The sequence below is a fragment of the Sceloporus undulatus genome, chromosome 2, assembly GCF_019175285.1.
Source record: "Sceloporus undulatus isolate JIND9_A2432 ecotype Alabama chromosome 2, SceUnd_v1.1, whole genome shotgun sequence".
NCBI lineage: Eukaryota > Metazoa > Chordata > Lepidosauria > Squamata > Phrynosomatidae > Sceloporus > Sceloporus undulatus.
In genome coordinates, this window is record NC_056523.1 from 311,593,032 (window position 1) to 311,615,207 (window position 22,176).

Sequence of the window (22,176 nt, forward strand, 5' to 3'; positions counted from 1 at the left end):
GTCAAGAGAAATTCAGGAAGGGTAGGTGGGGGCAAGAGCATTTCTTTCATATGAATATACTGTACATATAGAAGTGGGACTCCTTGCTATTGTACCTTTTCATTGATGGGCTGACCTGCTGTTCTCCCAAATGCATATATTAGATGTATATGAACTCTGGCTATAGCTGCCCTAGTGAGAACAATTTTCAGTTTATGCTGGGTTTAAAACTGTGTCTCGGGGATAAAGGGTCTGGCAGTCAGGTAGTGAGTGATTGTTCTAAGGGAATACAATAAGCATGATCATGGGAATGTAGTGGGAAACCCTACTATTTATTTAAAGCAGAAATGGGCATTGTACTCCGCCTTCAGATGTTGTTCGATTGCAAGTCCCAAAAGCCCTCACCAGTTTAGCTTACAGTGAGGAATATTGGAAATCCCAGTACAACAACAGTTGGAGGTCCTGATGATTTCCACACTTGATTTAAAGCATTTGTTAATAACTTTCCTCTTATGTCCCCTAAAGCAATGCATGGCAGGAGATAAAAACATTCTTCAAAAACAGTTCCAAAATACAGTTCAGAACTATTTTTATAAACCAAAATCCTGATGAAAATATACCATTTCAACTGTAGGGCTATGCTTCAAGCTGTTGTTAAGATTTAATATAGTAAAGGGCATTGGGAATTCTACAGTTTAGAGAAATAATAGTGTCTGGATAATGTGAATGTCTTGTATATGTAGTTCTTTATATCCTACATCTGCAAGAAAGTGTAATTTGTGCTAGTCTGTGATTGTAACAAAGATTTATTCTATAAGTGTGATTTCAGTTCTTTACACTAAGAAATATTTTCATTTCTATCAGGTGAGCTAGTGCTTTGTGAAGCAAACATGGTTTGGAAGTATGTACAAGATGATGGATCAAATCATGGCACTTACGGAAAACTTATTTGCACAAACTTCAAGATATCATTCCTTGGTCAAGAATCTGCTTTGGAGGATGTAAGAAATCAAAGTTAACCTTTGCCCAACTTGTGAGCAAATCTTTTTTTGGTGATAGGGTACTCTGCCCTCAGGCAGAGTGGCTTGGGGCTGATTTAATTGCTGTTGTCCCATAATGTTAGGTGAAACTTATAAAAGTGATTGTCAAAATATTCCTATCCATATCAGGATAGTTTCCAGTAGTATTGGATTTGGCCCAGGGAAAATTTGTCTTCTGCTCCCATCTAAGCCATAGTGATATTACTTCGTAACCTTAGAGGTTACTAAGTGGCTAAAGTGGGAAGTTAAAGTGGTTTGAGCATTGGACTGTAACTCTGGTGACCAGGGACTGAATCCCTGCTCAATCATGGAAAGCCACTGAGTGATCTTGAGCAAGTCATACTGTCTCAGTCTTGGAGGAAGACAAAGGCAACCCTCCCTCAAAAAAATAGAACTTTCCATGAAAACCCCATGATAGGGATAGCTTAGGGTCGCCATAAGTCATAAACAACTTGAAGGAACAACACAACAACAACACCAAAAATAAACTTCAAAGGAGAATGTTTTGGCAGAATTTAGCTGGAAAAAGCCAGGTTCCTAGCAATTTGACGCTCCTGCCCCTAGTTCTGTGGGAAATGTTGCAGCATAGGGATACATAGTTACAAATGCACTTGAAGAATATATTGCAAACATGAAGTGCATTAAAGATATCATTCTTGAATGCTTTCCCCCACATAACCCCTTGAATGTACAGGCATCCCTCTCGATTTGCGGAAAATCCATTCGAGACCCCTCCCCCATGAATCTGGAAAAACACAAATATTCAAGTTGCCATTGGTTATAATGGCTGCCCATCTCTGCGGGCAGCACTGTACGTGCATGTTGGGCATGCTTGCCATTTTATCCCTCCCTGCTTGTCATCCACAAAGGACCAAGATTGCAGACTCCAGGTCTGCAAATCGGGAGGGATGAGTGCATTAGCAATAACAAGTACATTTCTATATCGCTTATCAGTGCACACCCTAAGCGGTTTACAATATGTAAGCTATTTGCCCCCAACAAGCTGGGTACTCAATTTAGCGACCTTGGAAGGATGCAAGTCTGAGTCGACCTTGAGTCCTTGGCTGGTATTCAACTCGCAACCTTGCGGTTTGTGAGTGAGTGGCTGCAGTACAGGCATTTAACCACTCACCATCAGGTTTTCTGAGTTAACATATACAGGCCTAAATCCAATTCTTGATTGTAACTAAAATGTACCAGTTGAGTTAGTAAAAGCTAAGAAAAATGGCATTAACATTAATTGAATTGCTAGCTGTAATTAAATTGATTAATTGAAATAGGAAAAGCTAAGAATAGTAAAACATATATGTTGAGTATACTTTTAAAATACAGAATAAATAAGATTTGTTGAGTGTTTTGTTAAAGCAACTTTAAGGTGTTTTTCCTCTTTCAGGAACTACAGTTTAAGAATAAAATAATTGGGGAAAATGACATCACTCTTCAGTGTGTAGACCAACTTTATGGAGGTAAACTTTTGCAAACTAGAGTTTTTTAAGTCCTACAATGTTAACTGTGTCAGAAGTATAGTATAGTGCCAACATTTTCTAGCTTCTACTAGTTGAAAGAATCCCCAGCTTTCAATAGTGTTGACCATTCTCATAGATATAGCAAGCACTGTGTTGCTGTGGTTTTGCCCTGCTCTTCAGAATCACAATCTTGAGTGGGATTTTGGTTCCCATGGCAGTTAATGTTGAGAAGACCTGTGAAATTCTTTCTGTGCCTTATAGAATCTGGCATCTAAATGATGCATGGAAGAGGCAAGTGACCCTGAGATTTAGAGCTTGAATCATAATCGGACTATGTATGATAGCCAGCTGTTTCTCTTCATTTTTATCTGAATTGTGAGAGGCTGGAAGTGCTGGAAGCAGTTTAGGATAAAGGACCTTGGAAAGCCGCCTTTTATAGTGTTGGCCAACTTGTGCTTTAAGATCAGGTGAGAAGGCTTATGGTGCCTTAGAAAAGTGTAGTTTGTGGAGATCTCCCTTTCTCTCTGGCAATACCATGACTGGTATCTGTTCTACTGTGAAATGAACACCATTGTATACAACCTTATAGTCTCAAATAACAGTCTAGGCAAATAGGGGCTAAATTGTGTTTAATCTAATGGTCCATGGGCTAATTTATGGCCCCAAGGACCCACTGAAGATAGCACCAAACCCAGAAATGGCTTCCAAAAAACAAAAGAGAGCAGCAGGAAATGTGCTTATTTATCCTTGTGGGACTTTCATTCAATATGAGAGATTAGGAGCTCTGAATCCAATTTAAACCTCAAATTGCCATCTCTGGACCTCTCAGAGCACAGAAATGCAAGTATTAATCAGGATTTTTGCCCATATTTCTGTGAGAGAAAAACAAAAACAGTACACCAAAGGATTGAGATTGATGTAAAGAAGTAGGGAAATGGTACAAGAAAAGGGCAAGAGTTATGTACATAGTTGGCAGTCCAGATGAACACACCCTTCTGCAGAGGAATTTGTGGCCATTCTCATTATTTCATTTGTTACGAAACATATATTCCAGCTCTCCAATAGTTCTTGAGCTTCCTGGCTTATTAGATTTTTTCATTCCTCTTATCAAGATGATAGTATTGTCCTCTCCAGCTCCAGTTATGGTCACTCTAACTCAGATTTGAATTACAGGGTAAGCAAATATATGTTCCTCTCCAGTTTAATGTATAGCTTATTAATATTGCTAGGTTAGAGTATATACTGTGACTTGAATTGCTGCTTGAAATGTTAAAAGTTAATATGATTTTTCTTGCAGTTTATGATGACAGAAAAAAACCTATATATGGCCAACTCAGAAAATATCCAGAGACCATAATAATTTATTGCAAAGATTTTAGAGTGTTTCGCTTCTGTCTGAGGTACACCAAGGAGGAAGAAGTTAAAAGGGTAACTGTTTCTTTCTTTGTTCTTTTGGGGTTTTTGTTTGTTTGTTTGTTTGTTTTAATTTCCACTCTTCTGGGGAGGGGAGGAACCTTGTGGTGTATCTGTGACAGAAGTTTCAGTAATATGATGAGTAATTTTTCTTTTGCCTGTAGTAGGAAGAAATATGGGATAGGGCACTGGGAAGTTGCTGTTGTTATTATTCACCATCAAGTCAACTTTGATTTATGGCAATCCTAGAAATGATACACTGCTAAGAGGCTTGATTGTTAACAGTCCCGCTCAGGTTTTGCAAACTCTTTCATTTGAGTAGAACAATCAATAGGGGTAGAGAGGTTGCTTAATTTTTCTACCATAAGCCAGTTTTAATTTCCTTAACTGAACTCAAAAACATAGTACATAGCTGAGCAGAAAGATAAGCAGTAGATAGCATTTGCAAGGCAGAGGTCAGACCTTCTTTTCACCTGTTCATGAATAATGTCAAATCTTTACTCTATAACTCCCTTGTCTCTACAAAGTGAGAATATCCATTTGCTGATTACATTTTCAGATTCTGTTTTTAAGGCACCCATTCTGATACAGTACCTCAAGATATTTGGGGCTACAAGTCCATCAAGCTATTCGTTCATTCTGGCTATGGTTGATGAGTTTTAGTCAAACACATCTGTGGGATGCCACTTCATAGAAGGCTGCCTGAGATGCTGCAGAGCAGATTTTGTTTGGAAGAAATAATCTTAGTAAAATAGAGCAAAAACAAGGGTCACAGTTTCATTACTATTTTACATTAAAATCAGTTATAATAGATACATACATTCTGAATATATACTGAAATACAGTCATCTCTTCCTTTCCATGGGATTGCCATTTGCGGATTGGAGCACATGCGGATGACCCCTCTCCATTCCCCTCAGCAGTGGTGCATGCACACAGCAGTGCCAACATGGTTTTGCACACATCTCATGCCATTGAAGAGAACGAGATTTGAGAACTCACCGAATTTGCCGTCTGCACACATGAAGGGTCAATTATAACTGTGCTCTGTAGGCCATGGAAGTTGTTTCACTGAAGTGGAGAATATGCTTGGTGAAGTTTTATATTAACTTGGATTATTATAGTGACAGTTACATTTTTTGACTCCTACAGGGGTTTGCATGGAGTCAATTTGCATAAAAGTCTCAATAAGGGTGTATTTGAACCAGCTGTTGCATTAGTTAGCTGTAGCTTCAGCATCAAATGCAATTGAAAATGACTGGAGATTGTTCATGGAAATATCCATGTTTTACAGACAGAAGTGAATTACAGCTTTTCCTGTAGCTTTACATTTTTTCAGTACAGACTGTCTTTTGCATACTTTTCGGATGACTGCATAGATAGCTTCTTTCATAAGCTTTTCCTTACTGAGCACTAATTTCCCCACTGCTGATTATATGCCCTTCAGTTATGCTTTCCTGATACTTAGAAACAGTGCATATTGTGGGGACACAGAAGAACCTTTACTCCCATTGTCTTTATTGCCAGTGTTAGAAGAAAGTATAAGTGGCAGTGAACTTGATCCATGCCTTTTTCTGAAAAAATAGCAAAAAAAATACTGGAATTTGTTGTAGTTAACTGCTCTTGAATTGACCTGGACTCAAGGCGACTCTGTGGATGAGGCATCTCCAAGCCCCCCTATCTTCCACTGCTCTGCTTAGGTATTGTAGATTCAGTCCTATGACCTCCTTTACCCTGAACTTAATTACTGTAATACAAATAACAATCAGATTATGTTACATTGGGACCTTAACTATTTTCATGACAAAATTATCATAACTGTACTAATAAATAAACCATACAACACTATAAATATGACCAACTGTTTCCATTTTAACAACATAAATACATTTAGCATTTTTAACAGTACGTATATGTGTAACATTATCACTACAGAAAAAATGTCCATATATAATTGTGAAGTTTGTTAATATCTGCACTACTCCTTCCTTCTGTCACTTTGTTTGTCTTGTAAACCATTCTTTTACCAGTACTGTAATCATGTTAAAGTGTCCAAAGCCACATAGATAAATGGCCTTTCAAGGAATGGCATAATGGATCTAATAGAATTTAATTAATCTTCCTGTATTATATTTCAAAAATCTTTCCAGAAGCCCATTAATTAAATAGTATGCTGAAGTATCTGAAAGCAACAATGTGAACAGCTCCTTAGTGAAGTAATGCATTGAGTCAGGTCGACCAAACATCAATGGTTGCAGAGATAAATGGCTTGATAATGGAGTGATACAGTAAATACTTTATGATTATATATGGACATTTTAGTTGTAGTGATAATGTTGCACTTACAGTATACTGTAAAAATGCTGAACATATTGTTAAAAATGTAATAGTTGGATCATAATTACACTGTTGTATTGTTTACTTATTAGTCGGGTTGTGATCATTTTATCATAACAGTATTTATAATGTTCCTATTTTTCTGAAAATTGACAAAACTAGGGAATGAAGTTTAAGGAATAAAGAGAGCATCCTGATTTGTATTCTAATAAATTACTTTCCTAAGTCTTCAGTTGAAAAGTTTTTGCTTAGAATTGTGATTGAAGGCTTAGAGACATGTACAGAAAGCTGTATGTGTCTGATGCAGACACACGTATGGAAGCTCTTGGAAAATGTTCTAAATGAGTTTCTACACATTTTCTCTGTCTCTTTTCTAAGCTTTTGTGTTACTGTTGCCGTATACAAGACTCACGGCTGAACTATGTTGACTTCACAGCCCAGACATTTTATGGTGGTGTTGAATGTGCTGTGGATTTATACCAAATCCTCCCTTGGCTTCTTGTTTGCACTGACTAAAGTTTATTTGGTTTGGATGTTCTTTTTGAAAACCAGGAAGTAGAAGGTAGTAGGCAACTGTACTAATACACAGGGTGTTCTCTGTGGCAACTGTGATTGTCTTTTGCCTGCATTGTGCATTGGTTAGTGAAGAAAGTATGATTTGTGAAGACCTCTTAAGTCTACAACTAAACATACTGTACTATATACTATTACTCAAAAAACATAGGTAGGTCTTTAAGTTGCACTGATTTTGAAGAGTAGTATGTGTGGCAGTCTTGTGAGAGGTCAGTACTTTTGCTAAGAATTGTTCTAGTTTATGGGTATGTTGGTTTGTTCTCTCCTTAGATTGTCAGTGGCATAGTTCATCAAACACAGACTGCAAAGCTGTTTAAGCGTTTGTTTCTGTTCTCTTATGCATCGGCTGCACCAAATGATACAGGTGAGCATATGCTACTGTTTCCTGTTTCAACAAGCTGTGTAGACCTGTACAGAGAGCTCTAAAGACAAAATGACCACAGGAGGAGCTCTGAAATCCATGTACTTAGTGATACGTATCATCCTATGAAGTGTTAAAGGTGATTTAATAATGAATCATGGGCAAGTATGAAGATGAGATGCCCACATCCACAGGATTGAAGAGATGAGTGTCAGTGGACACCTATATAAAATTCCAGTATTATGGTGGGTGAAGGTTTTTGTAAGTAAATGGATTAAGGAAATAGTTATGTTGCTCGAATACATTGCTTTGATTTTGGCTAAATGAAGATCTCTTACCTTATAAATAGTATGTTGCTGAGGACTGGAAATGGCTGTGTTGAAATTTATTGACTTCTTTAGCCAGAGAATAATGCTGGAGGAGTTGTTGAAAATATAAAATTTAAGGTGTCCTTGATGTAGTGGTTTGAACACTGTACTACGTCTCTGGAGATCAGGGTTCGATTTCCATCTCGACCATGAAACCCACTGGATGACCTTGGTCAAGTCACATGCTCTCAACCTCAAGGGAACGCAATAGCAAACCTCCCCTGAACAAATCTTGCCAAGAAACTCCCATGATCCTGCCACCTTAGAGTTGCCATAAGTCAGAAATGACTTGAAGGCACACAACACACACACATAAACATTAAACAGAGATCTCATTATTGATTTGACTGTTGTGTCCCATGTTTCTTTGTTACAGTTACCACTGCCCTATTTTTAAATATAATTCTTATAAGATTTTAAAAACATAAATGCAAAGGGGGAAAATATTGTGATACGGAAATATGTGTACTGTATTTTTCACTTATGATACAGTTGTTTCCCAAAGTGAGATCCAGTTTTCCAAACTTGAGTTGATATTGCAAGGCTAATTCACGATAAAAATGTACTGTTCTCACTCATGCAAACAGACAGCTGGCAAATATGATTTAGGTCAGATACCTCTGAGAGCCAGTACGATATAGTGGATTGAATGTTGGAAACCAGATTGAAATCCCCTCTCAGTCATAGAAATCCACTGGGTGATTTTGGGCAAATCACATTCACTCTGCCTCAGAAGAAAGCAAAAGCAAACCCAAATTAGGACAAGAAAACCCCATGATAGGATCTTGATTAGTCAGGAGTGATTTGAAGGCCAATAAAAACATCACACCCCTCCATGTTTTTGGAATCAGTCTATTGGGCATGCCTTTTTTGCTGTTGCATTCATCTAAGGGGGAAAGAAATTTTTATACTTGTATATTTTTGTTAATATATAGGTTGTAAGCCAGCAGTAGTGCTGCTTTTATAGACTGTGATATGAAAGAAATACATATATACTTGATTTTTTTTTTATTTTTTTTTTGGCAATTTCATTTGGAATATGTTTCCTCTATGAATACCCTAAACCTGTCCAGATTGCCTCAGATTCAAAAAGAAAAGTAAGAATGAAACAAGCAATAACTTGCTAAATGTTTCCAAAAATTTGGTTGCATTGGCTTCCTTTTTGGGTTGTGGCCACAGTCTGAAACAGTGACTTGGTATAAATATTTCTGAATGTTAATGTCTAAATATTAAAATGTAATTCAGCCATACCAGCCCTTCAGGTAAATTCTCTGGTGAATGTCTGCTGCTAAAATAATCCCAAATACACTCTTGTCAAGTTTTTAGCCAAAATAGAAAAACCTGCTTCAAGAGCTCATAATCCTTAGATCTATCAACTTTATGTTTGAACAGAAGTAAAGAATGGAACAGTGATGTTTGAGTCTGTTAAGGATTGGCGTCAAGAATTGGATCGTACCAAAGGAAATCTGAAATTCAAAGTAGTAGGTGCCAATGAAAGCTACAGTATCTCAAAAAGGTATGAGTGTATTCTTTATCTATATACATAGCTAATACATATTTTATACTTTTCCTAGAATGCTATTGCCCAAATTATCCATACATCAAATTGGTTTCCATTGTGATTTCTTCTAAGGCTGTGAGCAGATTGGTCTGAGAAGAAACTCTTTGGAACTTTTAAAATGCTCTTATTGGTAAAACTGACTTTTTGAACAGAAGCCTTCAAGAATACAGTATTTCTAAAGTTATTTTTCTTGTATAATCACTTAGTGAATGTATTGCAGTGGCAGGACTTGTGGAATAAATACTGACAGTGGTCTAGCTTTGATGTGCAGTCATAAAATAGTTTGAATTCAAAACATACAGTAAGTAAGTTAATGTTGCTGAAATGTTGGTAAAGCTTTATGAAGCTAATTTAACAGGTTTGGAGGCTTAGTATTTATTGCCTTCAGAACCAAGTCCTTTCCCATTATATATTGAGCTTTCCTGCTCCAACTATTAAAACCATTTCTGGGAAAGAAGAATTGTAGACCAGTATCTGCATACAATAATTGCCAATTTATAATTTTGGCAGGTCTTACTGGCAAAACTAAAAACTTGAATAGCCATTATTCTCTAGGGATAAGGTGAGCAAATGTTGGTATGGACTTTCTGCAGCTACAGTTCCAAATTCATGAAGCAGTAATGTCCATCCTTTCCTTTGAGGTGCAGAATGCCAGCTTGAGCACTGCTGGTTGAAGTTTCTAGCAGCCACTCTCATGTTGTTATTTTCAAGGCAGTGGCATCCAAATCCCCAGCCTCCTGCATGAAAAGTCAGGCCATTTGGAAGAGATGCTGCCTATTTAGTCTGAGGTCCACCATTTTACTCAGAAAACAGTCTATTCTTGGGATGAGTGGTTAACTGTTTTCTTGATGGAGGACCTTTGTATCAAGATAGTTTCTCAATGAGTTTGTTTCTGTGAATCAACCACTTTGCAAAGAATAGTATCTAAATATGGACAGAGTTGTGTCTCACTTTCATTAGTTGCAAATCTGTTCAAAAACCTCTTCTGCTACATTCGTCAGTTGTTAAGTAATGTAAATACACATTTTGGTTTACTGCTAAATATGAACATATGTATTTTTATGATAATAGTTTTCTATAGTTGGCCCTCTGTATCCACAGATTCTATATCCACAGATTCAACCATCAATGGCTTGAATGTTTTTGCTTACTTATGTAAGGCTTACTAGACCTGATTGTATCATATTCCATGTGATCTAAGTGATGCAGGATCCTATCCCTATTCTTTTCATGTTTTTATCTCCTGGAACACATTTTCTGTTAAAGAACTAATGCCTGGGAACACATTTACTTTGTTTGAAGTTTACCTGTACAGATTTTTCCAACTTTCTGGGCTGCATGGAGAATCTCAATGCATTAGGAAGGGTTGTTCTCTTCAGAAGCTCACTCTCCATGTGAGAAATGGGACAAAAATGCACAAGGCTGAGATAGTATTGACTCTCCCCTTGTGCATTTTTAGTCTACATTCTGAAACATCTAAATAGGTACTGTAATAGTTAACTCACACTGATTAAATTACTTTCTTTAGATTACCTCCATACTTTGTTGTTCCCATGGCTGTCTCTGAAGAGAACATTTTGCAGCACTACGGAACAGGAATTCCAGTGGGTATATTTCTAAGCAAGACTTCATAGACTTTTAGTTAACATGATTGCAGTCAGCCTAGAGCTTGTTTTGAAAAGGTGAAGAATCTAAATTTTGTGTGTGTGTATAAAATAGTATATTTTTTAAATTAGTATACATTTTTAAAAATTGTATCTTTATTATTACGTTATATCCACTCCCACAACTATATAAATATAATTCTGTACTGCATCTGAAGAAGTGGGTTTATATCCATGAAAATTCCAACACTATGATTCTATGATGAAACTCATGCTGAAATTGAAATCATTTAGTCTTAAAGAGCCTTCCACATTCCTTTTTTTTTATTCCCCTTCACTTTCTCCTTTTTATATTAAAAAAAAGTGATGTTAAAGAGTAGAGGCTAAGATAGTTAGGAGACAGAATTGAATGTTGGGACCTGTCTCAGTATTTTTGTATCATCTTACTTTGGCAAGCACGGAGTAGGTGTCAGAATTTCTCCATTTATTCATTGAATATGTTTGGATAATTTCCGTGATCTTGAGGGTTATAAATGAGCCTCAGATTTGCATATTCCCTTCTCATTGTTCACATTATGCAAATGGCAACTTCCTCAAACAGAAATGAAAATCTGATTTTCACTTTTGAATGTAGCTGTAGATCTCTATTCAAGTGTTCTGCCTGTATCCTGAATCAACATGAGGGAGAAGAGCTTGAGTTGTATGGATAATGTCTATGCCAGGAGTGTCCATGGATAGAAAAAGTTTTTTGCTATAGATATTTGCGTCCAGGTCATGACAGCCAGGACCATAAGAAAGATAACCAGCTTGTTGATTCTGCATGTTAGTATAACACCGGAATAGGGCTTATGGCTTGCATAAATCAGTAAATGGAGAGAGGAGGACCATACCATAGAGCAGTAATTCCCAAACTCTGGTCCTCGAGGAATTTTAGACTTCAGCTCCCAGAAGTCTCAGGAATCTTGGCCAATGGTCTGGGATTCTGGGAGCTGATGTCCAAAACATCTGGGAAGACCAGAGTTTGGGAATCACTGCCATAGAGGGTACTATAATAATTGTGGCTAGCCATACGATTGTGGCTAAAAATATATCAAATTATTAATATCAAAAACTTCCTACAGTTTTGTATTCTGTGCTTTGAAGGTCTGAATTTTATGTATTTTAATTAGTTGTATCCTTTACATTTGTTTTAACTTGTTAATTTACCATAAATATGTTTTTATCATGTTTCAGGTTGTATATTTTTTGAAAACTGGAATGTTTTTAAACTGTTTATATTTTATTTCTGTGCCACTCTGAGATCCCACAGTAAAAGGTGGCATGTAAATATTTCAGTAACCAATCAGTTAAGTAGTAATCTGGCATTCACTCTCAGTACCTTTCTGTATTATGTTGCTACTCTTAACAATAAAGTGGATGCCCCTTCTAGTGTAATGAACTATTGTCTTTAACAATATGCTGCAGATTTGGTGTTGGTCTTGCCATAATGGTGCTGCTCTCCTCAAGATGTCAGCTCTTCCCAAAGAACAAGATGACAACACTCTGCAGATGCAGAGAATCTTCTTGGAAGGGTCAGTAGTAGGTCCAACACTTGGAAAAATTGCTTGGTGTGATTCTCCTAACTAGCCTTTATTTCAGTAATGTTCTGTATGCTGGGCTTCTGTTCAATCTGGTATGAGTTAAATCTTGCTTCTTAAAAACAGTTGGTTTCCAAACAAGTTGACAAGGTAGAATGGATGGTTCCTAATATTATTTATCTTCTTTGAAGGTGATTAGACAAAAAACATGGTCTAATTGTGTACGACTTTAAATAAAAGATCGTAGAAGCACCAAATTAGTACTTCTAAATGTAAAGAGCTATCCCAGCATCCAAGATACATAGTCAGTGCCTATGTTTCACCTGGTCTTCAGAATTGATTTTGTAAGCTTTCATGAGCTGTGAAGGAGAAATGGTATAAATTAGCATTATAGTCCTTTAATGGAATTCACTGTTTTAGCTATAGGCCATTTTGAAAATAATAGTACAATCTAACAAAAGACACTAAAGAATTGAAAGTTCAGGTGTATGCAGAGTAGCTCTAGATAGCTAGATTCCATAGTCACAAAAGTCTATTTTTCTCTTCACTTATTGCAAAGAAAGTTTAATAGACTGAATTGATTTTCAGTCTTATGCTCTGAGCTAGGAATGTTAGTTTTAAAAATGAAATTGATATTATTAAACATCAGATATTGGGAACTTTATTCATTGCAACCAACACTAATTAAAATCATTTATTTGGTTTGAGGATACACGATAGTCTTTACAGGGAATCCCATAGTTGTCACTTTTGAGTCTAGGAATACATTTTATTATTGATGCCTTCATCCCAGTCATAACTTTTTTGTCAGTTGAAATATAAATCCCATAATGTGATTGCCTGGGGGTAAGGCTACCCTAAACTTTGGGGTCCCATCTTACAACCTCTTCAGTATATAAGCTATTGAAATCCGCATTTGAGGCAGTTCTCTGAGTTCCCCAGGCAATTACAATGCAGAATGATCATCCCTTTCACTAAGACCCAGGTTATTCAATACAGTGCTTGAAACTGGTTGTTAAATAAGGAGCCAAAATGTATTCAAAACTTCAGGTGACTTACAAACAAACCACAATCCACCTGACATCAGTTCTAAGGTTTGGTAGTTAATACAATACTGTATAAGTAGTTCTGCAGGCTCAGAAATCAAAGGTCAGTTTGTTCTAGTTCAGATGTAAAAACAAATAATCATTTTGAAAAGAAGTTGCTTTCTATTTCCTGGCATGTTCCAGGGGAATGAAGGGGAATGCTGAAGCAAAATCATATATCCAGAGTTTACACTTGTACCCAAAGGGTCATGAATTGATATGTAAACAGGTGAATTGCAAGGTTATTTTTCAATTTTAAAATGGTCCCTATTAAGCCTTCCCAATCAGAAGTTATATTTTCTGTCTATTCAGGATGTATAAGACAATTGATAAACCTCCTTTTGAAGCCTTGAAAATTGAGGACCTTTCAAGCAGTCTGCCATCTCTGTCAGAGATCCAAGTTGCATATACTAGATTTAAGCAATTGTTTTTAATTGGTAAGTGAAAATGTTACTGAGAAAGCCATAGAATACCTGAACTGGGAATATCATATGTTTTGTCCAGATACCAACAATCCAGGCATACTCACCAATACTGTATTTGCAATGTGGAATTGTGTTGCTACATGAAATAATGTTAGCTATTTGCTTATCTGTGATAGGTGGTGTATCTTAAACAAAGGATTCAATATCTTTAACATAAAGCACACAAAAATAATTTTTCAAAAAGAGAAAAGAAAAAGAGCCACTTATAACCAGTGCTTGTATACATATAATCAATGCTTGTTTTTTTTCTTTTTGATACTGTTAATCATTATGTACTCTATTGTTTGTGATTATGTTCTTGTTCAGTTCTGCTCAGTATTCAGTCCTTTACATCATGTTCTAGCATCAGTTACTCATTAATTTTGACTGTGATGTTGCTTACATTCATGACTTGCTGCTCTAGTTTATACTTTGACCAAGAGAAATCCTGATGCACAAGCATTGTTGTGTCTCTGAAATTTTCTACTTTATCTATAGTTCATTAACTGCTGAAATATAAATAGATAAATGTTTTTTTCCCTCCCTTCAGATAACAGTGCAGACTTCTGGGATACAGATGTAAAATGGTTTTCATTACTTGAGAGTACAAATTGGCTAGAAATCATAAGGTTGGTTAAGTCCTTATTTCATAAACGTAAGCTGTAGGTACATCTGTGAAGGCTTATGTTACAATAAATGGCTAATCTTTAAGAAGTCATAGAACCTTATTTAAACAACTGTGTCTATATATTAATGTTGGTTTAGATCTAGCAAATGTTAGCTATGATAATGGACAACTGTGTAGGATCTTGACATAATATCCTGACTTCTCAATATAACTAAGACTGTGTGCTAGAGATAATTATATTGAAAAATTTATTCTTTCTTGTTCTAGGAGGTGCCTGAGAAAATCCATAGATGTTGTTGAATTATTAGAAGCACAGAATACCAATGTTCTTCTTTTAGGTAAGACAAAGATTACATCTTTTCTGCCAGTGTGCCTTCCACCTCTCTCCTAGCTAAGTAACTGAAATAAAATATGATTCTTAAGTATATACTGAAAGGAGGATATAAATTGTCCTGATTTTCTTTTAATGAACTTGCATAAATGAATGAAATGATTTTTTTTAATTTGCAGAATTTTATGATACCTACACTGTTATAGTATTTTTATTAGCTGACTTTTGGTCCATGTAACCTGGTCTGATAGAGCATCATTCAAAGAGGGAGAGCTGAAGCTCTTTCTCTGTGCCTCATCCCACAGTTTAGTGAGATGCTCGCTGTTTTAACTGTACAGAAGATACGAAGATTTAGTTTAAGTTCCACTAATTTCACTGCTAAATTCTTCCTTTTCTAAACCAATTAAGACTGATTTAACGTCAGATGCTCCCATCATTTTCTTGCATTGTAGATAATTGGGAGGTAATTTGGCATAACAGTTTAATTACTGCTCCCTCTCTGAAAAGAGCAGCTAATAAAATCCGTAAAAGAGTATATTACTCATTTTTCAAACTATCATTTTGGTTTCACAACCACTTGCATAGGTAATGGCAGAATTCCATTCTGTACTTTGAGAGTTCTTTGAATTATGCAGCAGAAGCCATTGAATTGAAATGAAAATTTTAATTCCTTTGCAGAATGGGTAGATTCTTTGCTAGTAAGCAAAATTTTCCTGCATAGAATTCACAAGTCTATGCACACGATCCATTGAAGACTGTGCATGATGCATTTGACATAATTAAGATCAGGTTTAGAAATGAGGTAAATAAAAGCATGTTCACACGATTGACATTTTTTCTTAGAATGTGGCTCAAGCTGACATTCATTTTTTATTAATATGTATACATTGTCCCCTTGCTGTGTTTCACTGGATGGTGTGAACATTTTTATTCCAGCAGGCTTTTATTTTACTAAATTTACTATTTGTTAAGTGCTGAACCTGTCTTGCACATTTTAATGGAATGTTGCATTTTATAATTGACATTAATCGGTATGCTGCCCACAGTATTGTGTAACTTATTAGAAGTCTGATATATTCCTCAAACTTCTATGAGCCCCACATAAAGAGTAAATAAACAGTTCCTGCCTGAAAGCTTCTATTAGACAAAATACAATAAGGATAGACAGGGAGGAGAAAAACAAGGGTTGGGTAGGTATGTGTGGAAGAAGGTGGCCTTTCAGGAGCTGGTCTCTTGTGATATAGGGCTTAATGTTCAAAACTAGCACTAGCATTTTAGCCGGGAAACATACTAGCAGCTGGCATGGCTGACAAATTATAGGGGCAGTAGAGCTAGTCCCAGTGAATCATGCATCCCTATTGTGGCCCAGAGGCAACTTATATACAGTATATATTTTAATGGAAACCTCACATATAACATTTTAGCAAAGTTTTTCCCAAGCTCCACAGTGCTCATCCAAGGGAGGTTAGACTGGTTTCATCACTATTGTCCTCCCAGAAAGCAAAGTCTGTTTTTTAATTCTGGCAGACTGTCAATAACTAATTATTGGTTGCATGAAAAGGACTTTGATTTATGTTGTATTACTTTTATTTTACTTATTTCCTTGTGCTGAATTTTTAATAATATTATTGAATTGCATTTTAACAATGATTTTAATGTATATTTGTATTTTAAATTTTTTTTATGTCCAGTTTAATCTTGTAACACACCTTGAGTCCTGGTTCTGAAGAAAAAATGGTATATAGACAAAACAAATAGATAATGACTAATTGTGACCAAACAAACAAGTTTCATTTATATGCCACTTCATACCAAGCAGGGACGTAGCCGGGGGGGGGGGATCTTGGGGTCCGGACCCCCCCTTCCAATAGAAAAATGAATGGTGTGTGCTGCTGCGATGCCGCACCCAAGCCCCATTATAATGGTGGCACTTAGTCTGGACCCCCCCCCTTCCTAAAATCCTGGCTACGTCCTTGTACCAAGCTGTTTCTATCTAGCTAAAGTTGCAGCTGTCATATTATTAAAGCTGAGAAAAGTTGCTTTGAGACAAAGAGTTTCCTAGAACATCTTAATTTTAGTGCTGAGTCAATGAGCATGCCCAGACTATAAACCTGATTCTGTGAGACCTGTGGTGTGGGTGCACGGGGTGCAAACCACACCAGGTGACACTCTAAGGGGAATGACACCACTGCTTCTCAGACACATGCATTTTAGAAGAAATGGACTGTAGAATTTGGCTGTATATCTTCAAAATGTGGAAGAGATGGGGTGAATGGGGTGAGGCTCAGTGGGAGGAGAAAGGAGAGCCCCCAGGGTATTTCTGTAATTAAAATTTCAAATTGTAATTTAAAAAAAAATTCAAAAAATTATTTTTTAAAAATAACATTTTATCAAATTTTCACTTTAACCACATGAAATTATGTATATGTATATGCAAACATATTTATTCTGTATATATGATATCGTAATTTAAAGGTATACATTTAATTTTGCTAGTTGCCACAACCATTATATTACATTCAGTGATATATGGGAATTACAATTTATAAGTAAATTAGTACAAAAAACATGACTAAGGATTCTGTATGGTGTGGTATGGGAGAAGGTCATGGGGGGGGGTGACACTATGAGTTACCGCACTGGGTGAAACCAACCCTAGTGATGCCACTGTCAAAGATGTCTAAATGTCAGAGACATTCTTAAACAGGCTGAGAATCATTCATTGGCATTGGGGAAAGACTGGATCACAAACAGCAAAGCTTCCATCTTGTCTGGAATAGCTACTTAGCACTCTATGGCTGTAGTCATGTACTGGTTTGCAATGGTTGCAGCTGTGCCTGCATCTAATGAGAAAAAGAAAGCTGAGATGACACCTTATGCCTAATTGGGAAAACAACTTATCCCAGCAGTAGATACTAAACAGTATAGAAGAAATAGGAATGTTCTGTATTGACAGCTAAGGGTTTGACCAATAACATCCCAGCCCCATCTTTTGGGAAAAGGTTTTCTAAGTAGGAATGGAACCCCAGCAACATGGTGCCTCTCACATGTAGCCTGAAGGATGGTATGATAAATGATATCAAAAGACAAAATCACAGGTAGAAATCACTCAAATCTGCCCTAACGTGAATGGTATATAGCAGTACAGTACATATAACCTTGATATTTGCTGGCTTGACATTTGTAGATATATTTCAGTTTGTGCAGCCTGAGAATGTGGACATGGTCCTTGGACTTAGCCTTAAGCCTAGACAATCAGGATGTGGATAGGATCCCTGAGAGCCACCCAGTGTGTACTAAGTCCATGCCCTTCCTGACTTACAAAAAGAGCCAGGAGGGACTAGCTGAATGAGTAAGGGGAGTAACAAATGCTTCATTGCAGCAACATAGTTTCCATCCTTCCTAAAAGAGACTACAATAATTGAAAAATCCTTCCCCAAACTCCATAATGCTAGAGATGTACTGATCAATCTCCTATATCTCTTTTGGGAATTGGTTTGGAGCTCATGGTGGTTTTCAGTTTGCAGGAATTCCTGTATGAAACAGATCAACTAGATCTACTTCACTCTGGCTTTGGGCTTGGTTGTAGGACAGGGACAGTTTGCGTTGTTGGTGGATGACTTATCCTGGACAGGTATAGTGTGTCCCTATTGGTTCTGCTGGACCTCTCAGCCAATTTTGATACAATCAACATGATATCTTTCTGAGTTCCCTGCCAGGGATGGGTTTTGGGGACCTTTTTGGTCCTCAATCCTCAAAAAGTGGTTTGTGGGGCTCCTGTTCAACATCGTGGCCATCTAGTTTATGGTCCCCCAGGGCTTTGTTTTATCCCCTGTGCTGTTCAAAATATAGAAACTTCTAGAGGAGATTGTTCACAGTATGGGGGTTTGGTCATCACCAATATGCTGATAATACCTCCCCCCCCCCCCAAACTCTCTCTCTCTCTAATTCCAAGGAAGCCATTTCACGGCTTAACTGGTGTCTGCTGTCATTGATGACCTGAAGCTTGTTACAGACAAGATAAAAGTGCTCCTCATCAGTCAAAAGGCAGATTAGGAAATAGAGATTTAGCCTGTGTTGGATGGGGTTACACTCCTCCTGAAAACTCAGGTTTGTAGCTTGGATGTACTCCTGGACTGAGCATTGTGCTTTGGACAGTCAGGTTTCAGTGGTGACCAGGAAAGCATTTGCGCATTGAAAACTAGTGTTCCAGTTCCTGGAGATGGTCAGATCTGACTGCAATAACACACACCTTGTCTAGAGTCTGTTTGGATTACTGTAACCCACTTTAAAGGGATGCTTTTGGAAGCTGTTTAGAAACTTCTGTATATTCAAAATGCTGTGGCCAGAGTGCTGACCAGGGCTGGTTTCTGCCACAGGGAACATACAGTTCCTTTCTTGAAACAACTTCACTGGCTGCCTGTTTTTGGGCACAGTTCATAGTGCTAGTTATGACTTAGGTCCAGACTTTTGGGACAATTGCATCTTGTATGAGGTTGCCTGCATTTTAAGATACTTAGGAGAAGACATTCTCTCTGTCCCACCACTTTAACTTGTATGTTAGGTGAGGACAAGGCAGCTTTCTTGGCAGCTTCCCCCTTCTGTGAAATTTTCTGCCATGCATGACTAGGCTGCCCCCTCCCAGTCGCTTGCCACCATTAATTAATAACCATTTTATATGAATAGGCATTTGACTGGATATGTGACAAAATCTTTTAATGGGATGTCCGTACTGTATTTTTATTGTTAATGTCATGTTTTAATTATTTTGCATTATGTTAAAGTACTGCTGTTTTAATATGGTAGTCTATTGATTTTTAACTTTCTTATCATTAGGGTTTTTAACTATTTTGTTTCTTGATGACAGCTGCCTTATGTCAGAAGAAAGGGGGAGGAAAGAGGAGAGAGAATGAAAAGTTGATGAAAGGTTCAAGAAAGTTCATGGAGTTACTCTCTCCTGTTTTCTTCTCAACAAATATTGTCTCATAAGATGACCAGGACAGTTTCTGTCCCAAAGCCAAGTTTGAAATCTAATTGAAATGTATCTATCTAGCTAATCTGCTTCAACAAAGGAATTCCTTGACCACCATTTTCTTGAGTACTTCGCCTAGGAAAAGATGGTTAGCCCACTGCATTGTAATTAGTATCACATGGGTCCAGGTTATATTTTTCAGGAACATTTAATTTATTGCTTCTTTTAAAGAAGCTGGAACCAATTATCCTCTCAGTACATAGGATTGCATTATAGGTCTTATTTCTTCTCAGTTAGTTATTTTTAATCATGTAGGTTTATAATTCAGGATTCTGAGAACTGCTTGAGCTGTGTCAAAGGGACTGCATACACAAATCCAGTGAGATTTTTTTTATCATTACCAACTTCTCAATATAAAAGCAGTTTGCCACGTGTGACTATTTGCAATTCTCTAGATTCAGATGAAAATACACTTATAAACTTCATGTACTTTATATTCTTCTCCTTCCACTGATAAGCTCACCTGCAGAATCTTTAAAAAATGGTGCTGCTGCTTTGGCATGTTAAGAGTGCTCTCTATATTGCTTGATTATTTCTACAAGCTATACTATGGAAAGCTAGGATTTGAAAGAATGTTTCCCCTCTGTCTCAGTCTCCTCATTTTCCATCTTCTTTCCCTTCCTCTGAAAGACTTTGTATCCAGAATGTGGATAGGATGGGCTGTGCATGCCATGGCTGTTACTCATCTCTTTGAGACATCTCTAAGACGGGACTAGGCCCCTTCATGTTGTTTGTCTTCAATGTCCAGATTCAGTGCTTTGATAGAAATGGGCTAAGCCTCCATCCCTTTGTGGTGGTCAGGACCATGTGTCATTGTTTTAAATGATGTGCTGCTATGGGCACTTTGCTGAGGCACATCAAATAGCTCTGTTCAATTTTGAAGTGTGGCCCTAGTTAAAGCAATCTTCTGGTTTGATACTTTGACTTCAATGAGATACTTGATTCTTTCTTCTGTCTCATCTCCTTGTTTTCCTTTCAGTGAAGACCCTATCTTCTGCTGTTCTATTTTCTCCACCTGTGAGTAATACTGTTGGCTAGTCTACATATTGGTAGATTAGAGAGGTTGGCACAGAGCATTATTGTTGCTGTTTAGTAATCTTGTCACTCAGCCAGAGCAAAACTGGTGCTTTAAAGTACTGTACTTTTCTCTTGGACAAAAACAGGTGATACTTCCTAGTCTCCATACTTCATACAGTTCTTCTTCATACAGTTGTATCCCTGCCACATTCTACACAGTGCCATACAAGTTCTTTCACCTTGCGCTTATTGCTATCTGTAATGCTGGTGTGGTACACAGTCCTCTTGTCTGCCTTGACTGCTGTGAAATACTTGCTTCTGTGCATGCTGCTTTGATATGTATTCTCATGGTATATGTAGCTATCAAAATAGAGGAAAATTGACATTTTAAAAAAAGTTGAAAGTACTTCATATTTCTGGGAAAATAATGTTCTGGTCACTACTACAAGATTTCATGTCAGTTTGTTGACTATGCTAATCTTAAATCTCTTTCAGTTTGTGGAAAGATCTCTTAACAGAATGGTCTGGAATTCAGTAAAGTCTTTGAAGAGTGCTAAAGTGACCAGTGCATTATTGTGGGCATTCAGACGTTGTCTTAATGGACTTTTTTATATAACAGTATTTTTGCTTAATTGTAGTGCCCTTAGATGGCCTTAAAAATAACTTCAGCCTGAAATGAAATTTGTCTCCTTATATCTAGAGGACAATGCTTCTGACCTGTGTTGTGTGATCTCCTGTCTTGTTCAAGTTATGATGGATTCATACTGCCGGACAAAGCTAGGATTTCAGAGTCTCATTCAGAAAGAGTGGATCACAGGAGGACACACTTTCTTGGATCGATGTAATCATTTGCGGCAAAGTGATAAAGAGGAGGTATAGACTGTGTCATGGCAAACTTCTTATCCAATTGACTTCTTATCTGAGAAGGTTTCTCTTTAGATTAAAAAAAACTATCCTGCTTTTTTGTAATTGAATGTAAGGTGATGTATAACGCAAAAAAGCACCATTAAATTAAAATAAAGTAAAATAAATGAAGGTACAAGCATAGTACAGTCCACCCTTCCTTTACGCGGGGGATCTGTTCTGGACACCCCTGTGTAAAAGGAATATTGTGTATATGCACAAGCCCCATTTTAAAGAATGGGGCTCATGCATGCCCCATGAGGCACGCCACCCTTTTTCCCAGCACCGCTTTCAGTGTATGCTGAAAGCTGCGTAAGGCACGCCTGCGTATAACGCAGGCACACTATAGTAGCAGTCTTATAACCTCCAAGTTTGTCCTTAGATGTTTTAAGTAAAGTGACTCCTAGAATAAAATGATTATAACAGTCTAGTTAAAA

General features: G+C 37.1%; 1 protein-coding gene across 3 annotated transcripts in view; it reads left to right on the forward strand.

Annotated features, from left to right (window-relative positions):
- The window catches only part of MTMR12 (myotubularin related protein 12), a 40,893-nt gene that overhangs the window by 10,135 nt on the left and 8,582 nt on the right, over positions 1 to 22,176 (forward strand). For 2 of the 3 annotated variants that reach the window (XM_042449806.1, XM_042449808.1), the window contains exons 3-13: positions 844 to 980; positions 2,413 to 2,485; positions 3,783 to 3,913; positions 7,079 to 7,172; positions 8,930 to 9,053; positions 10,627 to 10,702; positions 12,167 to 12,273; positions 13,677 to 13,801; positions 14,379 to 14,457; positions 14,724 to 14,794; positions 21,537 to 21,709. In XM_042449806.1, coding sequence (XP_042305740.1) covers positions 844 to 980; positions 2,413 to 2,485; positions 3,783 to 3,913; positions 7,079 to 7,172; positions 8,930 to 9,053; positions 10,627 to 10,702; positions 12,167 to 12,273; positions 13,677 to 13,801; positions 14,379 to 14,457; positions 14,724 to 14,794; positions 21,537 to 21,709 — 1,190 coding nt within the window. The remainder of the gene's footprint in view (positions 1 to 843; positions 981 to 2,412; positions 2,486 to 3,782; positions 3,914 to 7,078; positions 7,173 to 8,929; positions 9,054 to 10,626; positions 10,703 to 12,166; positions 12,274 to 13,676; positions 13,802 to 14,378; positions 14,458 to 14,723; positions 14,795 to 21,536; positions 21,710 to 22,176) is intronic. The other variant, XM_042449807.1, reaches the window with a different exon arrangement.